At 41.8% G+C, this 23,033-nt stretch overlaps 1 protein-coding gene across 2 annotated transcripts in view; it reads right to left on the reverse strand.

The window, feature by feature from the left end:
• The window catches only part of crim1 (cysteine rich transmembrane BMP regulator 1 (chordin-like)), a 56,552-nt gene that overhangs the window by 12,844 nt on the left and 20,675 nt on the right, over positions 1-23,033 (reverse strand). For both annotated transcript variants that reach the window (XM_041813300.1, XM_041813299.1), the window contains 6 exons: positions 18,679-18,921; positions 12,375-12,554; positions 6,714-6,917; positions 5,804-5,932; positions 5,380-5,533; positions 1,071-1,192 (listed from right to left, as the gene is read on the reverse strand). In XM_041813300.1, coding sequence (XP_041669234.1) covers positions 1,071-1,192; positions 5,380-5,533; positions 5,804-5,932; positions 6,714-6,917; positions 12,375-12,554; positions 18,679-18,921 — 1,032 coding nt within the window. The remainder of the gene's footprint in view (positions 1-1,070; positions 1,193-5,379; positions 5,534-5,803; positions 5,933-6,713; positions 6,918-12,374; positions 12,555-18,678; positions 18,922-23,033) is intronic.

Raw genomic sequence — 23,033 nt, forward strand, 5'->3', positions numbered from 1 at the left:
TCAAATCAGGCTTGCACATCTGGACACTGCAAGTTCCCAAGCTCTGTCAGCTTGCACAGTGATCAGGTGTGAACAGCCCTTTTCAAGTCCTGCCACAAATTCTCTATTGGATTAAGGTCCTGAGTTTGACTCTGCCCTTTCCAGAACATTCATCTTGTTGTCTTTAAACCATTTCTTTGTAGCTCTCAATGTATCCTTCGGGTCATTGCCTTGCTGGGAAATTAATCTTCTCCCAAGCCATAAGTCTCTTGCAGACAGAATAAAATCCTCCTCCAAGATTTTCCTATATTTTGCTGCATTCATTTTACCCTCTACCTTTTCAAGCCTTCCAGGGCCGGCTGCCGAAGAGCATCCCCATAGCATGATGCTGCCACCACCGTGCTTCACAGTTAGAGTGGTGCATTTGTGGTGATGTGCAGAGAAGTCAAAGGTGTTTTGGTGGCTTGTCTTACTCGCCCCCTTCTTGGTCCTTCATGGTCACTTAGTTTGTGAGGACGGCTTATCTTGGCAGATTCACATATGTGACTTATTCTTTCCATTTTTTGATGATGGATTTAACTGAACTCTGGGGAATGTTCAGTGCCTTGGAAATGTTTTTGTATCCATTCCTTGACTTATACTTTTCAATAACCTTTTCTGTGAGTTGCTTGGAGTGTTCTTTTGTCTTCATGGTGTAATGGTAGCCAGAAATACTGGTTAACCAGTGACTGGACCTTCCAGACACAGATGTCTTTACACTACAATCACTTGCACACAGGTGATCCCCATTTCACTGATTGTGAGACTGACACCAATTGGTTGGACCTCTGTTGAATTCGGTCAGTCACTTTAAAGAGTTAATATTTATGAAATCACTTATTTTCGGTTGCTCATTAGTCATGAAAGGATGGAGTAACAAGATGCCAGATCCAGTAAGTTTGCACAACTTGCTAACCTTGTGAATAGCCCCCTGACCTTGACATCAATGGCAATGGGCTTTTGTGGGAGTATGTTCACTTATTCAGTTGGTACTTTTCAGTCAGCTATATTAAAGTTTTATGTACATAGAGGAGACCCCACAGCTCACTTACCTTTACACATGCAGATAGAGCAGCCCTTCTTGTTCTGCTGATAGCCGTCACTGCAGTGTTTGTCACAGGTAAAGGGAGGGCACTTGACACACCGACACATTTCACATCCGTGTTTGTTCCTCCTGCGGGTAACAAGCAAAAACACAATTAAGCACACACATATGAATATGAATTACCTAAATAGCATGTTAGGGAGAAGAGAAAACTGCTAGCTTAAAAATAAAAGTCAAAACTTAAGTACCAGAAACTGCAGTTCCCGGTGTGGCCACAAGAGACTGGCTCCAAAAGTGAGTCATTGCCCATTGTGGACTATAACAACAACCTGCTTCAAAGTACAATTACATATGCAAACATGTCTTTAATTAACATTGAGCCTGAAAGTTATGCATGATAAGGCACGGTCCTGGTGTCATATCTTGGCACTGATTCAGCTAACTAGGAATCCCTAATGGAAACTCCAAAAACAAGTAGAGTTGAGACAAGCTGAGTCAGTACCATGTAGTGGAATAGCACCATGAATGCTGCTTCTGTCATCCCTCCAGTTACAGACATAATTCCAGAAATCCAGTGGTAAGATGTTCAACAGGAGGTCTCCAAGGCAGCTGACAGACCAATACATGACATCATTGTGGCTATATCAATTATGTAAGCTGTCTGTATGATGCAGCCAGACTGAGAGTGAATTCAAGTTATTGATATCTATGAGACGAGCAGAGGTCTGACCTGAAGTTGTGAAACCCATGTGTCCAAGTGGAGTACAATCAACATCTGGACATGCTTACCCTCTCTCTACATAGACTTTCTTTAAAGAAGGGCCAAATAAAAGGCCAACACGTGAGATCCCCGTGGTTTGCACATCATACCAATACAAAGACTCTGGAAAGAACACTCTAAAGCCAATTCAGATGCTTCCAATTCACCCTGTTGCCATCCTTATTGCTCCCAAAGCCTTAAGCGGACATATCAGAGCACCAAAGTGCTGCAGTAAGACAGGAGCTATGAAGGCATGTTGATTTTAGATTATGGAAGCGTAGAAAAAGGGGTGAAAGAGGGAGAAATGGCTGCTGATGCACAGTTACAGGCTGGTGGATTTGAGTGACATTTTAAAATGACCTGAGATGAATACAGTTGTTAGAACAAAGCAATACAGGAATATTTTCAAATAGAAAGAGAGAAGCGGAGCTTGGAAATAGTCCATTTGGATGCAATTATCTCCCTTATAAAACATGGATGAGCTGCAGGTTGATAAATCTTCAGAAATGAAAGAATGACCTGCATCTGCCCCAGTCTCTCTCTCCTTCTCCCTCGCAGTAAGTGATGATGCCTGCTTTATGAAGCACTGGCCTCATTAGGTGAGGGTAATTACTCTATTAATCTTCATCTGCCAGGGGAGCAAAAATAAAAGAAGCCCTCCAAACCTGCGGATGGGTGCTGTGTCCCATAAAGAGGACAGAGCATGTCAAGGCTCAGCAAACAGAGCACCCTATCTATGCTGAAGCAGCAATAACAGCGAGTGAAACAACACAGTGAGGGCTTGGCCAGTGCCTCACTGTACAAATACAGAGACAGAGAGAGCTGCGACCTCAGAGCAAGGCTTTGTTTAAAGGTGTTGTGTGGAATGCCAAGCAGCGCTTTGGGCTCCAGGGGGATAGAGGAGCTTGGGGAGGCGCTGGGGGCCCCAAGTCCTGGGACTGCTGGCTCTGCACAATTTCCAGTGTGCTGCAACTGTGATGGCTAGAAGAATGCCATTCATGATCTGTGAGGTCAAAGTGATGATTTTTCAAGTTATGGAGGATGGAAAACTTGACTAGGATTGTAAGAAAAACCCAAAGAATATCCTTCATTTGAACTATAAACACAAGAGAAGTTACGAGTAGTTTGGTTTGGGTTTATGTTCACCCTTCGTTTGTCAGTTTTTGGATGTGTACATTACAGTTACTCACAGGATGTCATCAATGCAACCAGTATAAACACAAAGATCCTTTGTGCCTTTGTTTCTGTGGTGGCTGCATGCAGTGGTCCGATGTGAGAAGACAGATCTGCATTGTGAAGCTGGCAAGCTCTCAGAGGATTTCAGACATCTGAGGCTAGACCTTAACAGCTGCTCATGAGGGATAAAGACAGGACTTCCTGTTCTTTTCTCCACAGGGTCCCCATCATCCTCTCTCCTCTTCTCTTTTACACAGGCATATCGGGTCCATCTTGAGCCGAGGCTACTCAGAGAATGGTTGAGATACCAGAGGATCCCCGACTGTAAACGTTTTATAAAGGCTGCTTTTGTTCTGATGTGTTTTTGATCGTTGTTTTGGGACAGGATGATGATTTATGAAACGAGAGTGGTGCCTGGGGAGCAAGCGTCCCGCTAGAGAGCACTTCCAGATGTTTGATTGGGTTAAATGGGATTGAGAGGAGAGGATTAGGGTAGCTGAGAGGCTAGTGAGGACCTCACAGTAAATTGCCCACACACTAATATGCACATTCACATGCTAACAGACCTGGGACTGGCCACCAAGGTTGGCCCTTTGATTTCAGGTGCTAAACTCCTGTTGCAATTCCTAATCTAATCTTTTTTAACAGGATCAAACCAGATCAGACTGTTTATTAAGGTGGATGGGGCAACAGCTGCCTGGAAGCAAGGCAAAAATATTTACAGCTCTCCCTGCTGATTGGCTGCAGTATAGATCAAAAACCCTGCCTCTATGTTAACAGATGGAACATGGGTAAAACTTAAAAGTTAAATTACTTTGCAAATAAAACCTTTTAAAACATGGATACTGTTTTGATTGCTTGCTATCATCATGCTGATTTATGTACAATTGTTCACATTCCTAGTTTTATTTGAATTACTTAATTGATGCAAAAAAGACCAGATGTAACATCATGACTGCATTTGTCTGTTGACAAATGTGGCTCCTTGCAGCATTTTTAATTGGATTAACAAAGTACTGTAGAGCAGGAAAGGCAAAAAGAAACAGCAACTAATGCTTCCTCCTGGTTTCAGTCCTTCCTCTCTAACAAAACAGTTTGTCACCATCCCTGATCCATGTAAACCAAGGCGGGCCTCCATACCTCTCTCCTTGGACTGCTTTTTTATCATGTACATGCTCCCTCTGAGTCAAATCATCGGCAAACATGGTCTCAGCATTGATTCCTATGCCGATGGCACTCAGATATATCCCCCCCCCCCACACACACACACCCACACACACACACACACACTCACTGGTCAGCTTACTGTAAGAATTCAAAACCTGGATGTCAACCACAAAACTGAAACTGAACAGCAACAAAACAGAGCTTGTGGTCGCTAGATACTACATAGGAAGGTTGGAGATCTCGTGTTTGACGTGTACGTAAGTCCCATCAGCCTATCCTCCAAGGTCCAAAACCTGGGTGCCTTCCTGGGCTCCACCCTCTCCTTCCAGTCCCAAATCAAATCTATCTTTTTCCACTTCAAAAACATCCTCAGACTTAGACCATCACTTACAGACCCTTATCCGCACATCAATCACCTCCTGTCTGAATTACTGCAACAGAGTCCTGCTTGGGATACCTGACAAAGCCCTGGACATGCTCCTCCAGTGCTTCAAAAACTCAGCTGCTAGGGATCTCATCGAGTCACCATTAGCCCTTGCGTACCCATCATCCTTTGCGCTCCACTTGCTGGCTTGATCTAACAGCGTAAAAGTGGAGGAATGTTGGCAAGGGAGAAGTGAGGGACGTTTTTGAGACTGTGGAGGCTTCAGTGACTTCTAAATCTGACGTGTGGAAGCATTTTGGTTTCCTATTGTCAAATAATGACACCAGACTGCAGTGACACACTGGATGGGGAATATAGAAGATAAGAAGTCACTTGGCAAATCATCACTCCAAAAAGATTTGTGAAGATGCAAGCAGCAGGATCCGGCTGGGCCAAAAGACTCTTAAGGAGGCATTCCTAAGGCAGCTATTTTCAGTGGTGGACAACAAGGTTTTGGAAGGTCAGCAAACATGCTAGAGCCAAAGAATAAGTTTACATTTTCAAGCATAATGAATACCTATGGGACTATTTTTCACATATTGTAAAATTCATTGCCAGTTATGTCAGTTGTTCTAGTTGTTTTTTAATGGAATTACCGATATAAATGATCAATTTATAATATAGCAAATTTACAATTTGTTTACACTTTCTTACCAGTATGTGAGAACAAAATGTGTTTTCCTTATATGTTACATAATAAACAATCATAGATGCCTTCAAACTTGCTGAAGACACAAATTATAAATGGGAGTAGGTAGACAATAGCATGAGTTCAGTGTGTGAACTTACACATATCCATAGGGACAGGTTTTAGTGCAGGTCAAAGGTCGGCACTTGGGCACTGGGATGCTGCACTCACAGACCTCACAGCCGAAATCATCCCTCTCATATCCCATTGGACACTGAAGAGAGCAGTACTTTCCCAGGTCGGGGCAGGAGTCATCTAAAAGAGGTGAGAAGGAGGTCGTTCGATTCGATTTAACGGCTGCAGCTATGGACACAGATAAGCTGCTGTGAGCATGAACATGTCTTTTTTTTTGCTGTTGTAACCAAGTGGTTGCCAAATTTTTTTGGACATCATCCCAAGCAAGGAGGTAAATACAGCCCTGCATGTCCATTTTTAACGCTCAACTGTGAAAAAAAGGAGTCATAGTTATGCCAGCAAGTTCATGAAACTTTAACCCTTCAGGTTCAACATATGGTGAGAACTTACTACTGAGACACTGGCAGAGCAGACATCCATTTCTGTCTTGTAGGAAACCAAAGGGGCAGTCTGTGCCTGACAAGGAGCAGTTTTCCAGTGGAGGACAAAGCAAGGGGCTGACCGTTTCATAGGAAGGCTCTAAAAGACATAAAGAAAGACAACAACAGTGATTTCTCTTGTGAATTTGTCGCTGTTATGTGTTCAAGGACCCCCCTCAGGTGTAATACCTCTATGCTTTTTGTGCCAGCTGTAATAGCCACCTATTTACACTGCTCTTATTTTGGAGTAAACAGTGATTACAGATAAATGTAGAGCAATTACACCAGGGTGGGTCGCACTGTATGGGGGATTAGGCCTCTATCTTATTGTGTGGAACTGTCTCCCATTAATAAGCTGAATGTGTCTGAGTAGCATGCTTTCAGCCCTGCCATTGAAAATAACAGCGTCCCCTGAACTTGAGTTGGATGCCAGCACTGCCCCCTTGAATCAGGGCCAGCTTCTTTGCCACAATAACAAAAACACAGCAACTATTCCCGTCAAACGCCTCTTGCCACGTTCGGTTCGGTGGGAGGAGCGGCCCAACGAGCTGTAACTAATTATCCTCACAAAAAAAGGGGGATCCACTTCAATTATGCAGCGTCCTGTGTTAAAAGCACAGTCTCTCACACACAGGTGGGTCTCATTTTGGCGGGCAGCGGTAATAAAGGAACACAAAGAACCCTGCCGCTTGAAGAATGCTCCGTGGCCTCCTCTTTAATGAGCCCATGCCGACATGGCCTCTGGAGCAAAGCTGCGGGGCCACAGGAGCCTCCTACATGTGGCATTTGGGATAAAGTGTACCCCCATAATGTGAAGTGCTATATATTAGAAGTGATAATCATGAAAGACAAGTCCTTTTTGATTCATTGACTCTTTTTACCTTCACAGAAAGGACAGCACTCTCCAGGGATCTTCACAGGGTTTTGGCAGCTCTGTTTGCAGGCCATCGCCGTGCAGTGAGGATCCCCATCTACGCATTGGCAGAAGGTGCAGTCGTCCTCTTTCCACTGCTCCTCATGTGCTCGCAGCTTATTATTCACCCAGCAACTAGCTTTAGTGCTGTCCATGGACAATAACTCGACATCTGGAAGGAAAGAAAGAGACGTGTTAAAGAATGAAGTGAGAAAGAAGGAAAATCTTTGATCTGAGTTGAAGCACATGTATAAGTCACATGTATAGTTTGGTTTGGCTACCATGAATGGAATTTAAACCCAGCTACAGACCTATGTGTCTTATACAACATCCTCTACTGTAATTGAATTAACAGGAGACAGAGTGAGAGCATGGCTGAGGGAAGCAGGATACTCCACAAGGGAGCTAACAAGATATGGAAACTGGCTCGTCACCAAGAGCTACGCAGAGAAAACACAGTTGAATGTAGATGACCTGCTTACATTTACAAAGGGGAGAGGCCCCTGGCTTCATGACAACATACACAGTATAGGGACTTGTGTTGAAGTGAGATGGATGAGTTCTAGAGTATCGTTGTAGCGTCCCGAGAGAGATTTGATCATTGGAAACATAACAAGGGTTATGACATTAAAACTGCCAGTCCCAGCAGCGTCCACACACCTATTGGCTCAAAGTGAGTGAGTGTCAGCTGTGACCCCAAAGGTCAAAAGCTAGGTCAGTGTTTGATACCATAAATTTCACTCCAAAGTAATAAAAAGCCTGTTTTAAAAGAGTAGATCTGCTATTAGTCCTAGGTGGGAACCATAAAGTTTGGGAAGGTTTAAAAGCCAATTCTGCTCAGCGTGGGGTTATGTATGGGGCCTGAGCCAGCTCTGAAAGCTTTTTTCCATCTACAATAAACAGTTTTAATTGTTTTTGTTGCACTTTTTAGCAGCAGCAGGGGCATGTAAGATGTTGGTTTCAGCTTTTTTTCATTCTTGTTTTGTGTGGATTACAGAAAGTGTGTCAGAGGGTTAAGGGAGCTGTATTCTCTATAGAGGGGTCCTATTTGTCCTATCTGATCAAAGCTGAGGTTTGACTGCTGACATTTCATACATCTGGCTATTATTAACCTGAGCACATCTAGTTCTCTCTCCTTATCTCCATTCCAGTCAGTACACCCATACATTCTGAACTGTGACTCTTAACATAAAATTTAAAAGGTCTGAGATTTAAGCTACACACATCTGTGAAGCCTCTAATATACCTCTTAAAGATTGATTGAGAGTAATGTGGCAGAAGACATGATATTTACTTTGCCTAATACCAGAGGTGGAAAAATTATGACTATTATACTCAAATACTTATTTCTTCCTTGTTTGCCTGTATAAGCCTGTCGAGTCATTTATGTTTAAAGAACTTTGGCCGAATTTTCTGTGAAATCTTAACGGATATGACGTCGTCGTCGTGGTCAAGCAACACAATACTGTTGTAGTTTGCCTAATGGCTGGCGGTGTGAGCGGTGTTGCTCACACTGATTTTTTCTAAAAGTTACATATAGCCCCTTTAAATTATAAATATACTGTTGTAAAAGCAAAATGTATTTCATTTAAAATTTACTTGAAGTACTGAGTAGCTACTAAGGAGTTGTACAATAAAGTATAATCTTTCCTTATTGGTGAGAACAAGAGAATAGATCTCGAACAAGGTAGTTCAGGTAAAGTCACTCCTCTATAATAAAGTTTAAAACACTGCAAAATTGATAGTGTTGATTAAACTCATATATAATTAGATTTAAAATGTCTATACTAGCCCACACTACATATAGTTAGACTACACTTTTGAAAGTGTTAAAATATTTTACAATATGACAGAGCTGCAGTTACTCTTGAAAATTGGTGGCAAGGTGGGTCTCCTCTGGCAAGAAAAAGAAGAGAGTCAACCTCACTGCAAGCAACTCATGCTGATTAAGAATATGCACTATACATCCTTTAGGAACACCTAAGGTCACGGTTGGACTCTAACTCGGTAGATATCTTCACTCATGGTGCAAATGTGTCTTACATTAAAAAAACAACTACAATCCACCAGAAACATGACCAAAAGAACCACAGCAGGGATCATTCTACATCAGGCAACATCCAGACACAACTAAACACACTGAAACACTCTGCTCAAGGGCATGATGGCAAACTCTTGAAGTACTGATTTTAAAATGTACTAAAAAAGTACATTTACCCAAAAACACTACTCAAATGAAGTAATTTTAGTAAATGTAATTAGTTACTTTCCACCCCTGCCTTATTCTAGTCATCAGTAACCTCTATGCTGATTTTGTAGCTGAAATAAACATGTTCACAGCCTGATTAAAAAAAATAAGGTTGAAATAGTTTATGTCTTTCTGAGGAACATGAACAGGAGATATATTTTGTAAAAACTTGTCTGTTTTGGTCTTTAGAAGGAAGAGCGTTATGCCTGGTAAGGGGAATGGCTTATACAACTACAAGCTGGCATGATGTAGCTTTTTGTCAGGCTAAAGGCTCACCTCAACTCCACCTCTTTGTTTGTTCCTAGCTAACATTTTTGACAATTTTGCTCTCAATGTCAGTTTAATATAATTGATAATATGACACCAGCTAGCCAGGGCTGTAGCTACTGACTAGCTGTAGCTTTAGTTACTGGACTTCTCTCCTCTCCTCTACTGCTAATGTAAACTAGAAGAATGTGAATGTTTAGCATATCATAACACTGCACTTTAGCAGTATTTGAGATAGTAAATGCAGATTAAATTACATGTAGGCTTGGTTTATGTGGACCTGCAGGGAGGACCTAAGGCTGGGTATGCTAGCTCTGCTAATCACAGTGAACCAGCATGAAATTTTCTTTGAGATGCTATGTGCTTTCTGAGAGTTGTCTTCACTTTAAACAAGGCAACTAGCTTGACTTTAAATTCACATCTAATCAACCTTGAGATGAGTAGGAACATCTCTCTTCAAGACACCACTGCACTTAAATCATGCTTTAAAAATTAATTTTAAGTAATACAACCTCATATGAGCACTACTTTTAAGTTTAAGTAATTGTAAAAAATGTATTGATGTTATTTCTGTGACCACGAGGACCAGATTTGATCTATTGTTGACTTGAACATTTTATGCAGCCCACATGGCGCATCATAAATATGTATTTGTAGTTTCTGGCCCACTGCCACATCTCCGATCAATACTCACGTCCTGCTGAGGCTGTTTTGGGCTCTGACAAGTCATGATAAAAATATTTGGCTTTTCAACTAAATAGCAGTGTCTGATATTTTGGGCTGAGTGGGCAGACTACAGTAGGTTGATCAAAGCCTTTTCACCAAACCAAGTTGCTGCTATAAATGGGTTTGATGGCATTGGTAAGAATGAAGAAAAACTACAAGTTCTATCTGGGAAACGCTAGCAAGGTCTTCCCTGGAGGAGAGAGGAACTGCAGAGTCTGGGAATCATCACAGTTAATCTTTTTCTCATTAGACACTCACTGATTAACAGAAAAAACGTTGATTTGCACAGCTTTATGTATAATCCCAAGCAGGTAAGCTTAAACATATATCTTAATCCATATTAGGAGTCTTAAAGGAAATGTTCTCTGCAGTGAGCCGTGCATTAAGGAAGGGCAGGTTTCCATAAGATGAAGATGAAAGCATTCCATACCATCTAAATGCCTCCATATTCCAGGTGTACTTCCAACATTGACCTAACATGATCCTTCTGCAGTCTTGCTCTTTTTCTTCCTCACTCTCTGACTCTCTCACCAGATCAACTCTTAGCCAAGGAGGCAGAGGCCAACACTGGCTACTGTCTCCATCCACCGGCTGTTGGCAGGCTGTAATGTGGTTGCCATATGTGCTGCAACCCTACTTTTTTTTAACTATCCCAAGTGCTCATATCAGAGCTCCCTACCTGGCTTTGAGCACACATGTTTTTTAGAGTTGGTCCCCCCCCTCCTTTAAGCCAGAGCCAGATACAACAAAGCCAAGCTGAACACTCAGAAAGAGGGCTTTTATGTTCCTGAGTCCCTCCAATGGAAATGATTCCACGGCTGGCGCTCTGGGTCGCCCCTTGTATCCCAAGTATGTTAACAACAGTGGAAGCTGGTTTTAAGAGGAAGCAATTAAGTAAGGGTCACCAGAGGTTGGTGTCAGGCAAGTTAGATTTTGTTACTGACCACTGACTGTACAGTACCTGTAAGAAGTATTCAACCTCCTTGAATATTTCACCATTTTATTGATTTTATAAATCAATCACTGTTGGTATAATATTTCTTTTTGGTCAAATTTTCTGCAAAAACCCTCTCTGATGTCAAAGTGAAAACAGATTTCTAAAAAGCAATGTCAATTAAATAAAAATATGTATGTAAATAAGTGACGGCATAAATATTTACCCCCTTCAAGTCAATATTTAGTAGATGCACCTTTAGGCTTGCACATCTGGACAATTTTACTCAAGTCCAGACACAAATTCTCCATTAGATTGATGCCTGGGTTTGACTTGGCCACTCAAGAATATTCACCTTGTTGTCTTTAAACAATTTTGGCTGTCTTTTGCGGTATGCTTTGTGTCATTGTCTCGCCCAACAATAAATCTTCTCCTAACCCATAGTTCTCTTGCAGACTGAGTAAGATTGTCCTCCCAGATTTTCCCATAATTTGCTGTGTTCATTTACCCTCAACAATTTACAAGCCTTCCAGGGCCAGCTGCTTAGGAGCATCCCCACAGCGTGATGCTGCCACCACCATGCTACACAGTGGAGAGAGTGTGTTTATGGTGATGTGTAGTGTTTGGTGTCCACCAAACATAGCGTCTAGTCTGATGGCCAAAAAGCACCATTTTAAGAACTTTCTTCCACTTGATCTTGGAGTCTCCCACGTGCCTTTTGGCTAACTCTAGGTAATGCTAAAGTTAGACTTAAGTGTCATTTATTTTCATGCTTTCTCTTGTCTTTCTTTCTCTAATCTGTAAATGTAGTTGAGAATGCTACAAGGAGCTACATTCATCAACAGATCCTTCTGTTGCGCAGGGCCCAGCCACGCTTGCCTCACCTCCAAGCCCGCTGGGGTGACCTAAGAGTGATTTATCATCAGTCAAGGATGCCTCACACGTGTTTTAAGTAGTAACTGCTGCACTAAGTTATGAAATACCTCGTGATAACTGCTTGGACAGGCATAATATCAACCTATACCTCAAACAAACTGCTATGGGTTGCACCAGCTATGCCAAAATTACACATAACTGATGCAACATACAGCTGGATTCAAGGGTCAAATGTGCTTGGGCATAGTATGAACTGACTAGTGTAAGTGTGCCCTAACTAATTAAAACAAAAATACTTAGGAAGTTTCCATCAAGAGCTCTAACATTCTGGATTCACTCCTAAGCGGCTGTTGTTATGTCAATCCTGATATCCAGTCTATGATCACCAACTCTCCTGCATCCTCTTTAAATCAGCCAGCTGGCCATATTAGCCCTCTATCTTCTTCCACATCACCACTGGCTCAACCCTTCAAAAACACTAGAGTAGTTCCAAATCCCCTCTGTGAATAGTGTAATGTTTGGCAGAAATTAAGACTTATGTTGTCATCTTAAAAAAATAATAAGGTTAATGTTTATACCTATGCAGACAGGGCAACACTCGCCCTCAGGAATGTAGAAGTTTTCACAGTCCAGTTTGGCGCACTCTGCCTTGGAGCAGAAGGAGATTCCTCCTCGGCACTGACACAGCCAGCAGGGGTCCATGCGGTACACCTCCCCCTCAGAAAACTCCTTGCCATTGTGGACACACTTGGGAGAGACTAAGGAGAAGAATGAGGAGAAACAGAGTGAGACAGATGCAGTCATCCTTGAACCAAACACCATGTGGAGATGATGATGGCTAACACACTGTGGGGCTGACAAACAGAGCAACGAGGTCTGTCAGGTGTCCATCACATTTGGCAAAGATTAACACATGGATTTTCTTCTCGTGACTGTATGCAGTTTAATCATAAATGTCAAGCTTGATCAACGTCAGTCTTTCACAACTGTACACAATCAATTACAAATTCATAAACATCCATTTGTTTCTGCTGGTGATGGAAATATTTATCAGAACCAAATGATGATGAGGTAGATGCTGATGGCCTATGGGTGTAATGGCATTCATTAGACAATGAGGCCATGATGACGAATTTCACAGGGATCTATCAAGTCAGGGAAAAGGCGTTAAAAGGAAACAGTGGTGGGTTTAAGGCTTTGGCAGAATTCGGGCTTAGTCCTGGTGGCAGGTGGAGGGATTCTATGCTCTGGTCTGCCCTCCCAAAAACTCCCGTTCTCTTCCGTTTATGGTGGTTTGAATAATCTTACTTACAGCACTGTTTGAAAACCGTGATGTGGTTGTTTGCTCAGAGACAAGGCCCAAAAGATTACATCAAAGTCAGCATAGTGGCATCCCAAGAGAAGTACACTCTTTTCTAGAGATCATTTTCAAGGAGCTTTACAGGACATTCAGTATGACGGGATTGGTTGAGCCCATACACCAATATGTTCCTTACAGGAGTATTAACCCTGCAGTATCATTCAAATTTACTACCCAAATAAGGCATTCAGGAGAAAACTGTCCAATGTGAAAAACATCAATTTACCAAATCTGTAACACTGTCTATGCCACCTCTCTTATAACTATAGTTACACAGCATTATAGGCACATTTAACTCATTATAAGTATACTTATAATGAGTTAGAAAGCATTATAGCGAGGTGGAGGGAAAGAATGTGTTACCAAAAATATTTTTGGTTAATTCTTCTCATCAATGTATTTTAACCCTTTTAAGCACCAGTTTGACTAAGTCACCTTTGTTTTCATTAAAAAATTAATAAATTAAAAAAAAATCACACAGTAGAGTTATTTTCTAAAAATTAAATGTCAGGTGGCTGTTGTTTTTTCAAGCATCCTGGATATGTCAAAGATTAGCAACAAAATTGACTTCTAGATGTTGATCTTCAATATAAAAGTCTTCAATGATGATTAGACTTGGAGTTTTTTAGGTGACAGAACATGTCTATCATCAGATACTTTACTAAACTCTAGCATCGCTAAACTCTGTTGCTGCTTCGAGAGAGACAAAGCCACAGCCCAGTTCTTTTAATCATCCAGGACTAAAGACAAGTGAAATATAGATTTAAACACAACTTCATTAGGTAACTTCAGCACCGTATACCAGATTTTTCTGTGTGTTTTTTTTTTTTTTGATACTCTTTATTCTAAACAGTACTATACCAGAATTTCCTGGCATTTGGTACCCTCATTGGTCAAATGCGACTCTGCTTCAAGTCACCGGTTGGAGAATAAAAACGTTTTACATGGATCTTCTACCAGATAGCAGTGTGGCCAAGATAGGCAGACAGTGTCAAAGGCGAGGAAGACACCTATCAGCTGGCTTTGTTCGTCAATTCAGTTTAATATGATGCGAGCCACACAAGCCTCAGTCATGGAAGGAAGCATGTTCGCTCGTAACAACAACAGCAAGTCAGTATCAAAGAAGAGATTTTTATTGGGTAGAAGGTGTCCCCTGCTGGACAAGGACCACAAGAATCGTCATCAGCTAATTTGTTACTTTAAAACATTTGTGTCGGCCTTAATTTTACCAACCAGTGCATCTCTATTTGCCAAGATCAGTAGTTCTAATCTTAAGGTACACCAAGCAAAACAACATCCTTATACTAAAACAGTTGCCAGAGAGCCTGGTGCTGCTCACATTAGCTCAGGAGACTTAAGAGGATCCACTCCATTCATTCAGACAGGGTCTTTACCTTAAGAGGGCTAATTAGGACAAAATACCTCCATATTCAAACTGGCTAATGTAATCCTAGATCAGACATTAACATGTACCTTTGGGGTTTAAGTGACTCAGCATTGAAAGATTTCAACCAACCATACAGTAACCTTTCATCCATTACACTCCAACTTAAAGGCACCATGGCGATATAGTTATGTAAGAAAGTCTCCAAGTTCAGAGAGGAGAAGCTGTACTTGTTAGATGGAAGAAGTATTGCATAGATGTAAGCAGATGTGGGCCCAGTGGTTTCTATAAAGGATAGCAGAGGTTATGACAGCATCTGTACACCATTCCTCTTGAGTGCAGACTCAAAGTATCTGTGCAAATGACCCCGTGCCTCCCTAAAACCAGCTCTGCACTCTAATATGAAGCAGGTGAGCCAACCAAGTTGAAAGTAGACTGGATTTGTTGATCTTTTATTCTCTCTCTAGGCCGTCTTCCTTTTCCATTCTCTCTGCCTTTTCCTCTCTCTCAGCCGGTATTCTTGCTGTCCTGCTTCGCGTGCAGCAAAACCGAGCAGAGAAAATTCGATAAGCACTTTAGCTTGCCAAAATCAAAAGGCACAGCAACGTTTTTTAACGCTCACAGAAGCAATAGGAAGTCACATGAGGGGATGCTCACATGTGATTTCCGCAGTGTTTGTTAATGGTAATCCCTAAAACAACCTGCAGCACAGAGTCTAAATTCCAGTCGTGCTTTGCAATGGTCAGTCTTCTCTAAATTGAGGTGAGGATTGGATGGACCTTAAACCTGTTTAAATCATCCAGAATGCTATTTTACTGCCACTTCTTTTCTTTACAGACAAATATGAAGAACCACAGAAGGAAGCACGCTTTTTCTCAAAGAAGAAAACTGATGATTAAAATCCCATCGGTTCCTTTGATCAGTTTAGAAAACAAACAATGAACAAGAAATTTGAGCCTGATTTACTTCAATAACACATCATTCATCAGCATCTAAGGACAAGGATTTTGTGTTCTTACAATAAACTCAGTCTGAGTTCCCTGAGAACTAACAAAGAAACAAATCTAATCATAAACCTCAAAAGAAAACATGCAACTCTTTCTTCTTTTAACACACATCAATGCATTTTATGTAGTAAGGTTGGCTGGTCTTTGCTACAGATGAGACGAAATTTTCATTGGCACCTTTTTATTCATAAAGCCCTTTTAGAAAAACTACCATCTTACCTCACTAAGCTTCTCCATCTCTCTCTTAATAATCAACATCACACACGCTCCTCTGGCCAGCTACTTCTACATGTTCCACGAGTCAGGTCTGAACTGGGAAAGACTAACTTTTCCTATTCTGCTCCTGACTTGTGGAACAGGCAACAGGAGCTGCACAAGATTACTGAGCTTTTACATTTATGTCTGTAATTGTTTTATGTAAGTGTGAACTTTATTGTCATTTTATCATCACTAGTCTGATGATTCTAATGCCTTTTTGTCAGTCTTTCCTTTGTTTCTATTGTTTTGTATTCTCTGAATTTTTTCCGTAATTGACTCAACATCATTGTAAATGAGGGTGCCCCTCAATGATTTCTCGAGTATAAATAAAGGTTGATTGATTGATTGATTGATTGGTTGATTGAACTCAAAACCTTTCACATTCAGTGCTGACAGACTGGGTTTGTAGAATTTGTGTTAGCAAAACAGGATCAAACTAGTTCATCTGTTCCATCTAATGATATATGAGGTTTTCAGTGCTTCCAGAGGCCTGTACTGCAAAGCAAGATCTTTAGTTTTGAGGCAACTTGAAGGTTAAAACTGGAAACTGGGTTTTCAGTACTATACATGGAGTCGCCGCCCCGTTTGCAGCTATATTAGCTTTCCACGATATTTTGGATATTTGGAGGTTTGCATGCAGCTGCTACATTACATTAAACTACATTTATGCCAGTAGAAGTTGGAAACTCTGCAGCTATGGAATCAGCAGAATGTTGGCAACTTTTACGCACCATGCACCTTAGCAGCCGTTGACCCCACTCTGTGGTTTTACGTAGTCTTCCCTTGAGTTGCTGTTGTTCTTAAGTGCTTCCACTTTCTTATAACATCACAATCTGCTGAAATTGGAATAACCAGCAGGGATGCTATTTCAGGAACTACCATTTTGCAAAGGTGGCACTCGTCACAGTGCCACCATTTTGTATCACAAATCAAGTGTATAGCGTTAGTTCAGGCAGGCCATGTTGCCAAGCACTGCCATAATTGAGATCAGCTGATCTCACAAGCCCTGATCAGCTGACGGCCAGCTGATTTGCTCTACACAGGCTATTGGCTAATTGCTCCCATGCTGCCTTATTTAAACTGCTCTTGCCTGGCTATGCAACGCTGCTCTCTCTGCAAGCTGCTCTTGCAACCCTCCTCCACTCCAGCTCCTCCTTCATTCTGCTTCTGACTTTATTTATGTCATTCTATTGTCACTGATGCCTGATCTGCTAGGAAAAGCAGGAACTTGTGCTGTTCCTGCCTAATGCTTCTCACATAGGATTGTGGAAGGGCAGGTGGATCCCAGAACAGCCACACCGCCAAATATAATAACAGCAGAAGTGCTAATTAATATATGGGTATTTGTCTAATGTCCTCATATTTTTCCAATAGCATAGCTTTCCTTTAGTTAGTAAAATATCTTGTCTATAACTGGTCAAATATTGCTAACCCTGTCCCTGTAATGTGAAAGCCCACATAGGAACTCTGGCTTTACAAAAGCTAAAAAACAGCTTCTTGTGAACACTTGGCGAGATCTCATTTGATAGGTTTGTTGAAGGCAGATAACCAAAAGATACCCTGGGTATGCTGAACTCACTTCATAGTACGAGCATTTGATTTGGCCTCAACTCAGATACAGCCAACAGTGGAAAGAGTGGATCATCCATAGAGGCCAAAACACACAGGTGGGATTCATCGTCAATGCACACACTGACCCTGACTAAATGTGAGCCCTCAGCCAAGAGGGCAATGGAAACAAGTTAATCAGTCCAAGCCTGACGCACAGACACAAAGAGACAATGGGGGGCCGCAGTAAAGGGTGTCCCATTAGAGACTAGGTATGTTCTTTGGAAGTAACTTCAGCATTAGATATAGAAGATACAGTATTTGTAGCCAAAGCTTTAGGGGCCTCTGCAGGATGGGGGAGGTGACGAAAGGGGCCCAGTGTGTGTGTCCTTGTCCATGTACAGCTTTCTGACATGGCGCGCAGTCATGCAGGGCCTAACGGACGGTAGGGGCAGCACAAAAGGCATCAAGCCCTGGGCCCAAAGAGCAGCAGACACTTGTTATCAAAACACTGATCCCATGGCCCCCACGGCTGCCATTCAGCCCCCGCCAGCCTGCCGGACTTGATTACCCTCCCCACTGGCAGACTGGAGCACATAAAAAGCATTCCCATAAATGAACTGTTGAACCTTTTCCCTTTGGACGTGTGACCAGACAGGAACCCTTTGACACTGCACTTCTGTTGAGCAATTCGTAGCCTAAGCACTTTTCTGGTCACTGGGCTCGTTAAGTCCATTAATTCCAGGACACGGCACACATTTATGCATGTGGAGGGGCCAGAATGGGAATTTGTTCTGTTGGTAAAACAGCGAATATTTGTTGGGAGCGCAGAGCAAACAGGCCAATACCACAGGTCCCCTCTCTGCCTTCCTGACTCTCCTGGCTGCCTCTGGGCCACGTCAAAGAGGTCTCTCGATATGATAGACATCTGCTCTCGCTCACTTCTTTTGCCTGCGTTTTATCTGCGTCTTTCACAGCATGTAAGAAAACAGTGCAGCAGAAATCTGCTTTAAAAGACCAATTACATTTAATATCTCTTCAGGCACTGGAATTATTTGTGGAAACACCCCTGAAAAATGTCTTTGAACTGTGGTCTTAACCCTGGGAGGCATCGGCTTAGCTCGATAAACAGCCCAACAGTAATTATCCAATCAGCAACTACCCTTTTCATGTGTGGACATTTGGTCAGCAGGGAAGAAACCCTTACTCTGAGGAAAATAATTGCTTCCTCAGAGGCGAAGAATCTCACACCAACTGTGCTATTGCTACCCCCAGTGGGGGGGCAATCGAAACAGATCGTGTAGCGTGTGGTTCAGAGAAATCACCTTCCTGGCACTCAAAGACATCACAGCAGTCTCCTGGCTGACCGCTGGCCTGGCTCACTGGCACCGTGTGCTGTCCACTCGGGCACTGGGGCTTGTGGCAGGCATGAAGGTCACAGGTGCACTGAGGTGGTATGGAGGGGCAGCAACCAGCAGGGGGGGTATAACTCTTGGTCAGGACTGAACCCTTTGGGCAGGAGGGCACCTGCAGGGCAGGACATGTCACTCCAGCACACCTCAGCTCCTCTGAAACATACAGACATACACAGATTTCACTGTTTGTTCAGGTGAATGTGGCGTAAAAACATGGAAATGTCATTTTACATTTTCAGTATCAGGTTTCAGTTGAGTGGTGGTGTAACGGATCACCCTTCATGGTTCAAGGTTCAACTGCTACTAGGAAAGTGTGAAGGAATTAACCAATGTGGATTTTTTTAAGGGACTGATTATTAGTACATGAGGCCAATAATCAATATTAGGTATCAATATTCAAACAAATATGCAGATCAGCCGCTAGGAGTAAGATTAATGAAGATTACTGCCTGCAGTAACATGTGTAGTGCACATTTTGAACAAGAAAAGTTAAGAAGGCTTAAAATGTCCTTACTAAATACCTGAAAATCATTTAGATATAAATATGAAGTCCAAATATTCCACAGCAACATCTAATTTGCATCAAAAGCACTGATCAGGACAACGCTATCAAACATTAGTCTGACCTGGACCGGGTGCAGTTGTTGCTGCATGAAGCCGTTGCGCATGTCCACAGCTTTCTTACTACCGAGCTCTGAGCTCACTGCTGTCAAAGCCGTTACTGTCGTCATAAATTACCTCAATAAATTTCCCTACAATCGACTTATGCGCTTGGTCTGAAACCAGCTTTATAGTTTAAAACTTGACTCTGATTACTGGTGAGTGTCAGCAGAGCAATACAAATGCCTCCTTTTATAGTTTTATGTTAATAGTATGTCTGACGAGCATATTTTGGCATTTCAATTACAAAAAAAAACTTACACTCTTAACCCAAATTAGATGATATTACTAGATAATAATATAAGTCAGGGTATGGATACAGGAATATGGAAGGAATATGGCACATGTGTCAATCTGCCTAGATCAGGCCATCCTCACAAACTGAGTGACTGTGCAAAGGGAATACTAGTGAGAGAGGCCAGCAAGACACCTGTATGACTACTCTGAAGGAGTTACAAGCATCTGCAGCTGAGATGAGAGAGACTCTTTATGCAACTGTTGCCTGAATTCTTCACCAGTCAAAGCTTTATGGGAGAGTGGCAAAGAGAAAGCCACTGTTGAAGAAAATACTAAATCTTGACTAGAGTTTGCCAGGAGGAAGTGGACGAAAGTCCTTTGGTCTGATGAGACCAAAACAGGGCTTTCTGGCCATCAGACAAGGCGCTATGTTTGACGGACAATAAACACTGCACATCACCACAAACACACAGCATCATGCTGTAGGGATGCTTCTCGGCAGCTGACCCCAGAAGGTTTGTTTTTATGGTCAAAAAAACCTAAATCATATTTATAAAACCAATAAAAGGGTTAAACATCAAAGGTGGTGAATACTTTTTATAGGCACAGTATGTAGGCATCAAGGCTTTTGTACACTTTAAGATCACTGTCTATGTACAAAGAAACACCTCTTCAGGTTGACTCTTCACAAGTTTCTCTGTGAATGCCCTGAAGTGCCTCTCCTTATTGAGAGTCAGTGACATAAGTGTTCAGCAGGCTAGTTCTATTATGTTAGTTTCTGTTATTTCTTTGGCTCCCAAATACATTTTGAACATAATAATCAACTCATAGTAGTCAGGTGTCTGTAAAAGGTCAATATGGAATATCATCTGAGAATGTGATTTATTATAAAGATTGATGAAATTCATTTTAATTTGCTGTGCTGTTAAAATTAACACTTTAAGTCCTTGCAAGCTGGACTTATAAATGTTTTTTTTGTCTGATGAGAAAATCCCTCAACACTGCTCATAGGTCTGATAGTACCCTTAAAATCCTCTGGGTTTTTTTCTGCCCTTGTGTCTGTGTGTTACGTGTGTTGGAGTGCAGCCTCCTCGTAGTGTCAGCTGATCCACTTAAGCACAGCACTCCTCATGTTACGCTCTAAAAGCTGAGTTCACACAGTCACCCAACACATACTCCGTGCACAGTCATCAGATCCCCACTTCAGTCTGTGACAGCTTACAGCGTCCTGTCAGAGAAGCGCTTGCGGCGCTGTAGACACGACAAGGCTCTCTGCATACCCTCAGGACCTCTGATCCCACCCGGCTTGGCTTGACTGGCCCTCAATCCAAACACCCTCCCCCTGTAAAACCAGTCATTAATGCCAGCCAGACTTTAACAGAGCTTTCCTTCTTGCCAATTCAGAGTCTTCCCTTCACTTAGCATACCAGGATGTATTTGTCTATTCATTCACCGGAGCCAACATAATAGCAGCGATACCCTCTTATTAGGTGGGAAAGAGGTGCAGAGGTACTGGAAATCTGGGCAAGGGGCTCAGGGTGTATTTTGGAGCTGGTTCAGGAAAAGAAAAGTGGAGCGCCCCTCTGTACAGACATTATATGAGAACAGTAGCTACCTTACAAAGATTGGATTACCAAACCGAAGGGATGTTTATTTTGGTTCTCAAAGTCACTGTAATCTATACAGAAGAGTGGGATTGGGGAGAGCAGACTCGAGCCCTGTCATATAATTGCCAATCACAAAGTAGTTTTCAAGATCTCCCACTGAAAGCACAGTAAATACTCTGTTACATTTTGACAGCTAAGAGGAAGAGTGTATTAACCAGCACAGAGATTAAGGATAAAAAAAGAGTAAAACTGATAATTGTACAGCCCCTTAATCATTACTGACATTTAAAGACAAGAATGTGTCAACAAATGACTTCCTCATGAAAATGCTGGATTAAATGGACTATGATTTAAGTATTCTGGGATACTTGACAATCTTTGCATACATATGGTTTTTGGGGAGAGGGAAGAATACAGGCTGAGGTTGCATAACATTGCTTTGGGGTTTTTGGTAGCGTTTTCAGAAGCTGACTTTTGTCGATGGTCTTCACAGACCAGTGCTGGCTCCAGTCCCTCAGAGGATATGCCTCATCCCTGATATTTGAAGACCTGTAAGAGGATCCCTCCAGGCTTTACAGGGAGATGTGGAAACCAAGCTGGGGACAGTTCCCCCTGGAGACTTCTGATATCCTGATAATGGTTCAACACGACTGGTTCTAAGTTTGCACCAGACCTTCAATTGTGCTGTATAGTGGTCACCATTAAAGCCCTTTAAAATTTGGGGGTCTTTGTGAAAACATCCAATTTTACTTGAATTTTTCCCACTACTCCATGTAAAGTTGGTTATGCTAATGTAAAAAATATAGCAGATAATATTCAGTAAAATTCATCCTGAGCAATTTGGTGACCAATAATGTTCATGTGACACATTTAAATGCCACAATTTTGGATTATTTTAGCCTGAAACTAGGGGTAACTGACTACATCAGTATGTCCCAAATCTCATACTTCTGTACTAAATACTGAATAACACACAACTGTGTTACTGGCGCTCAAAATTGTCAAAGAATTGAATGTGAAACTAGGGAGACATCACAACCACGAAAAAGCATCTTTTCTGTGATGTAGTGGATTGTGCTGTTAGCATGCTAGCATGCTAGTTAACATTAGCATCCGCTTGCTAGCTAACTGGTTATTAGCAACAGCAGCACATTCCAATCAAGAAAAAAATGCATTAAAAGCAAAATAAGTCAATTTTCTTTTAGAGAATAATGTTAACACAAAATACAATTTACATGACTTTAATATTGAGTGAAACTAGCCATCAAATTTCTATTACAATCGTATAACATCTGATTACAACTTTCTGTTTAAAGAAGAAAAAGAAGAAGAAGAAAACATAGGCACTTGAGCCATTTCCAGGGTTGCCAGGTCTGGGTGACAAATCCAGCTCAATTGCCGATAAAAACGAGCCCAAAACGAGCCCGAAATCAAGCCCAACGCAGAAATTTAGCATAAGACAGTAAAACCTCTGCCACACCACATATATTACTTGTTTAAGTGCAGGTGTGCCAGAGTGGCACAGCTGATCTTTGGTTGTGTAAATCTACCCACGGCAGTACGTAAAAAGTAACCCAATTCCACAGGAAAATCATGGACCTGACAACTCTGGCAGTTGCCACTTCCTTTAAGTGCAAAACAATTAGCCTCCCATCTAACTCGGGTACATCCACGTTTGCTTGAATGTTGATGAATTTACATTGTCCCTTTTCAAATGAATACATTAAATCAAATTGATTTATATATTTCCCCTCTTTTAAA

Source organism: Cheilinus undulatus, linkage group 18 (assembly GCF_018320785.1).
Source record: "Cheilinus undulatus linkage group 18, ASM1832078v1, whole genome shotgun sequence".
Taxonomy (NCBI): Eukaryota; Metazoa; Chordata; class Actinopteri; order Labriformes; family Labridae; genus Cheilinus; species Cheilinus undulatus.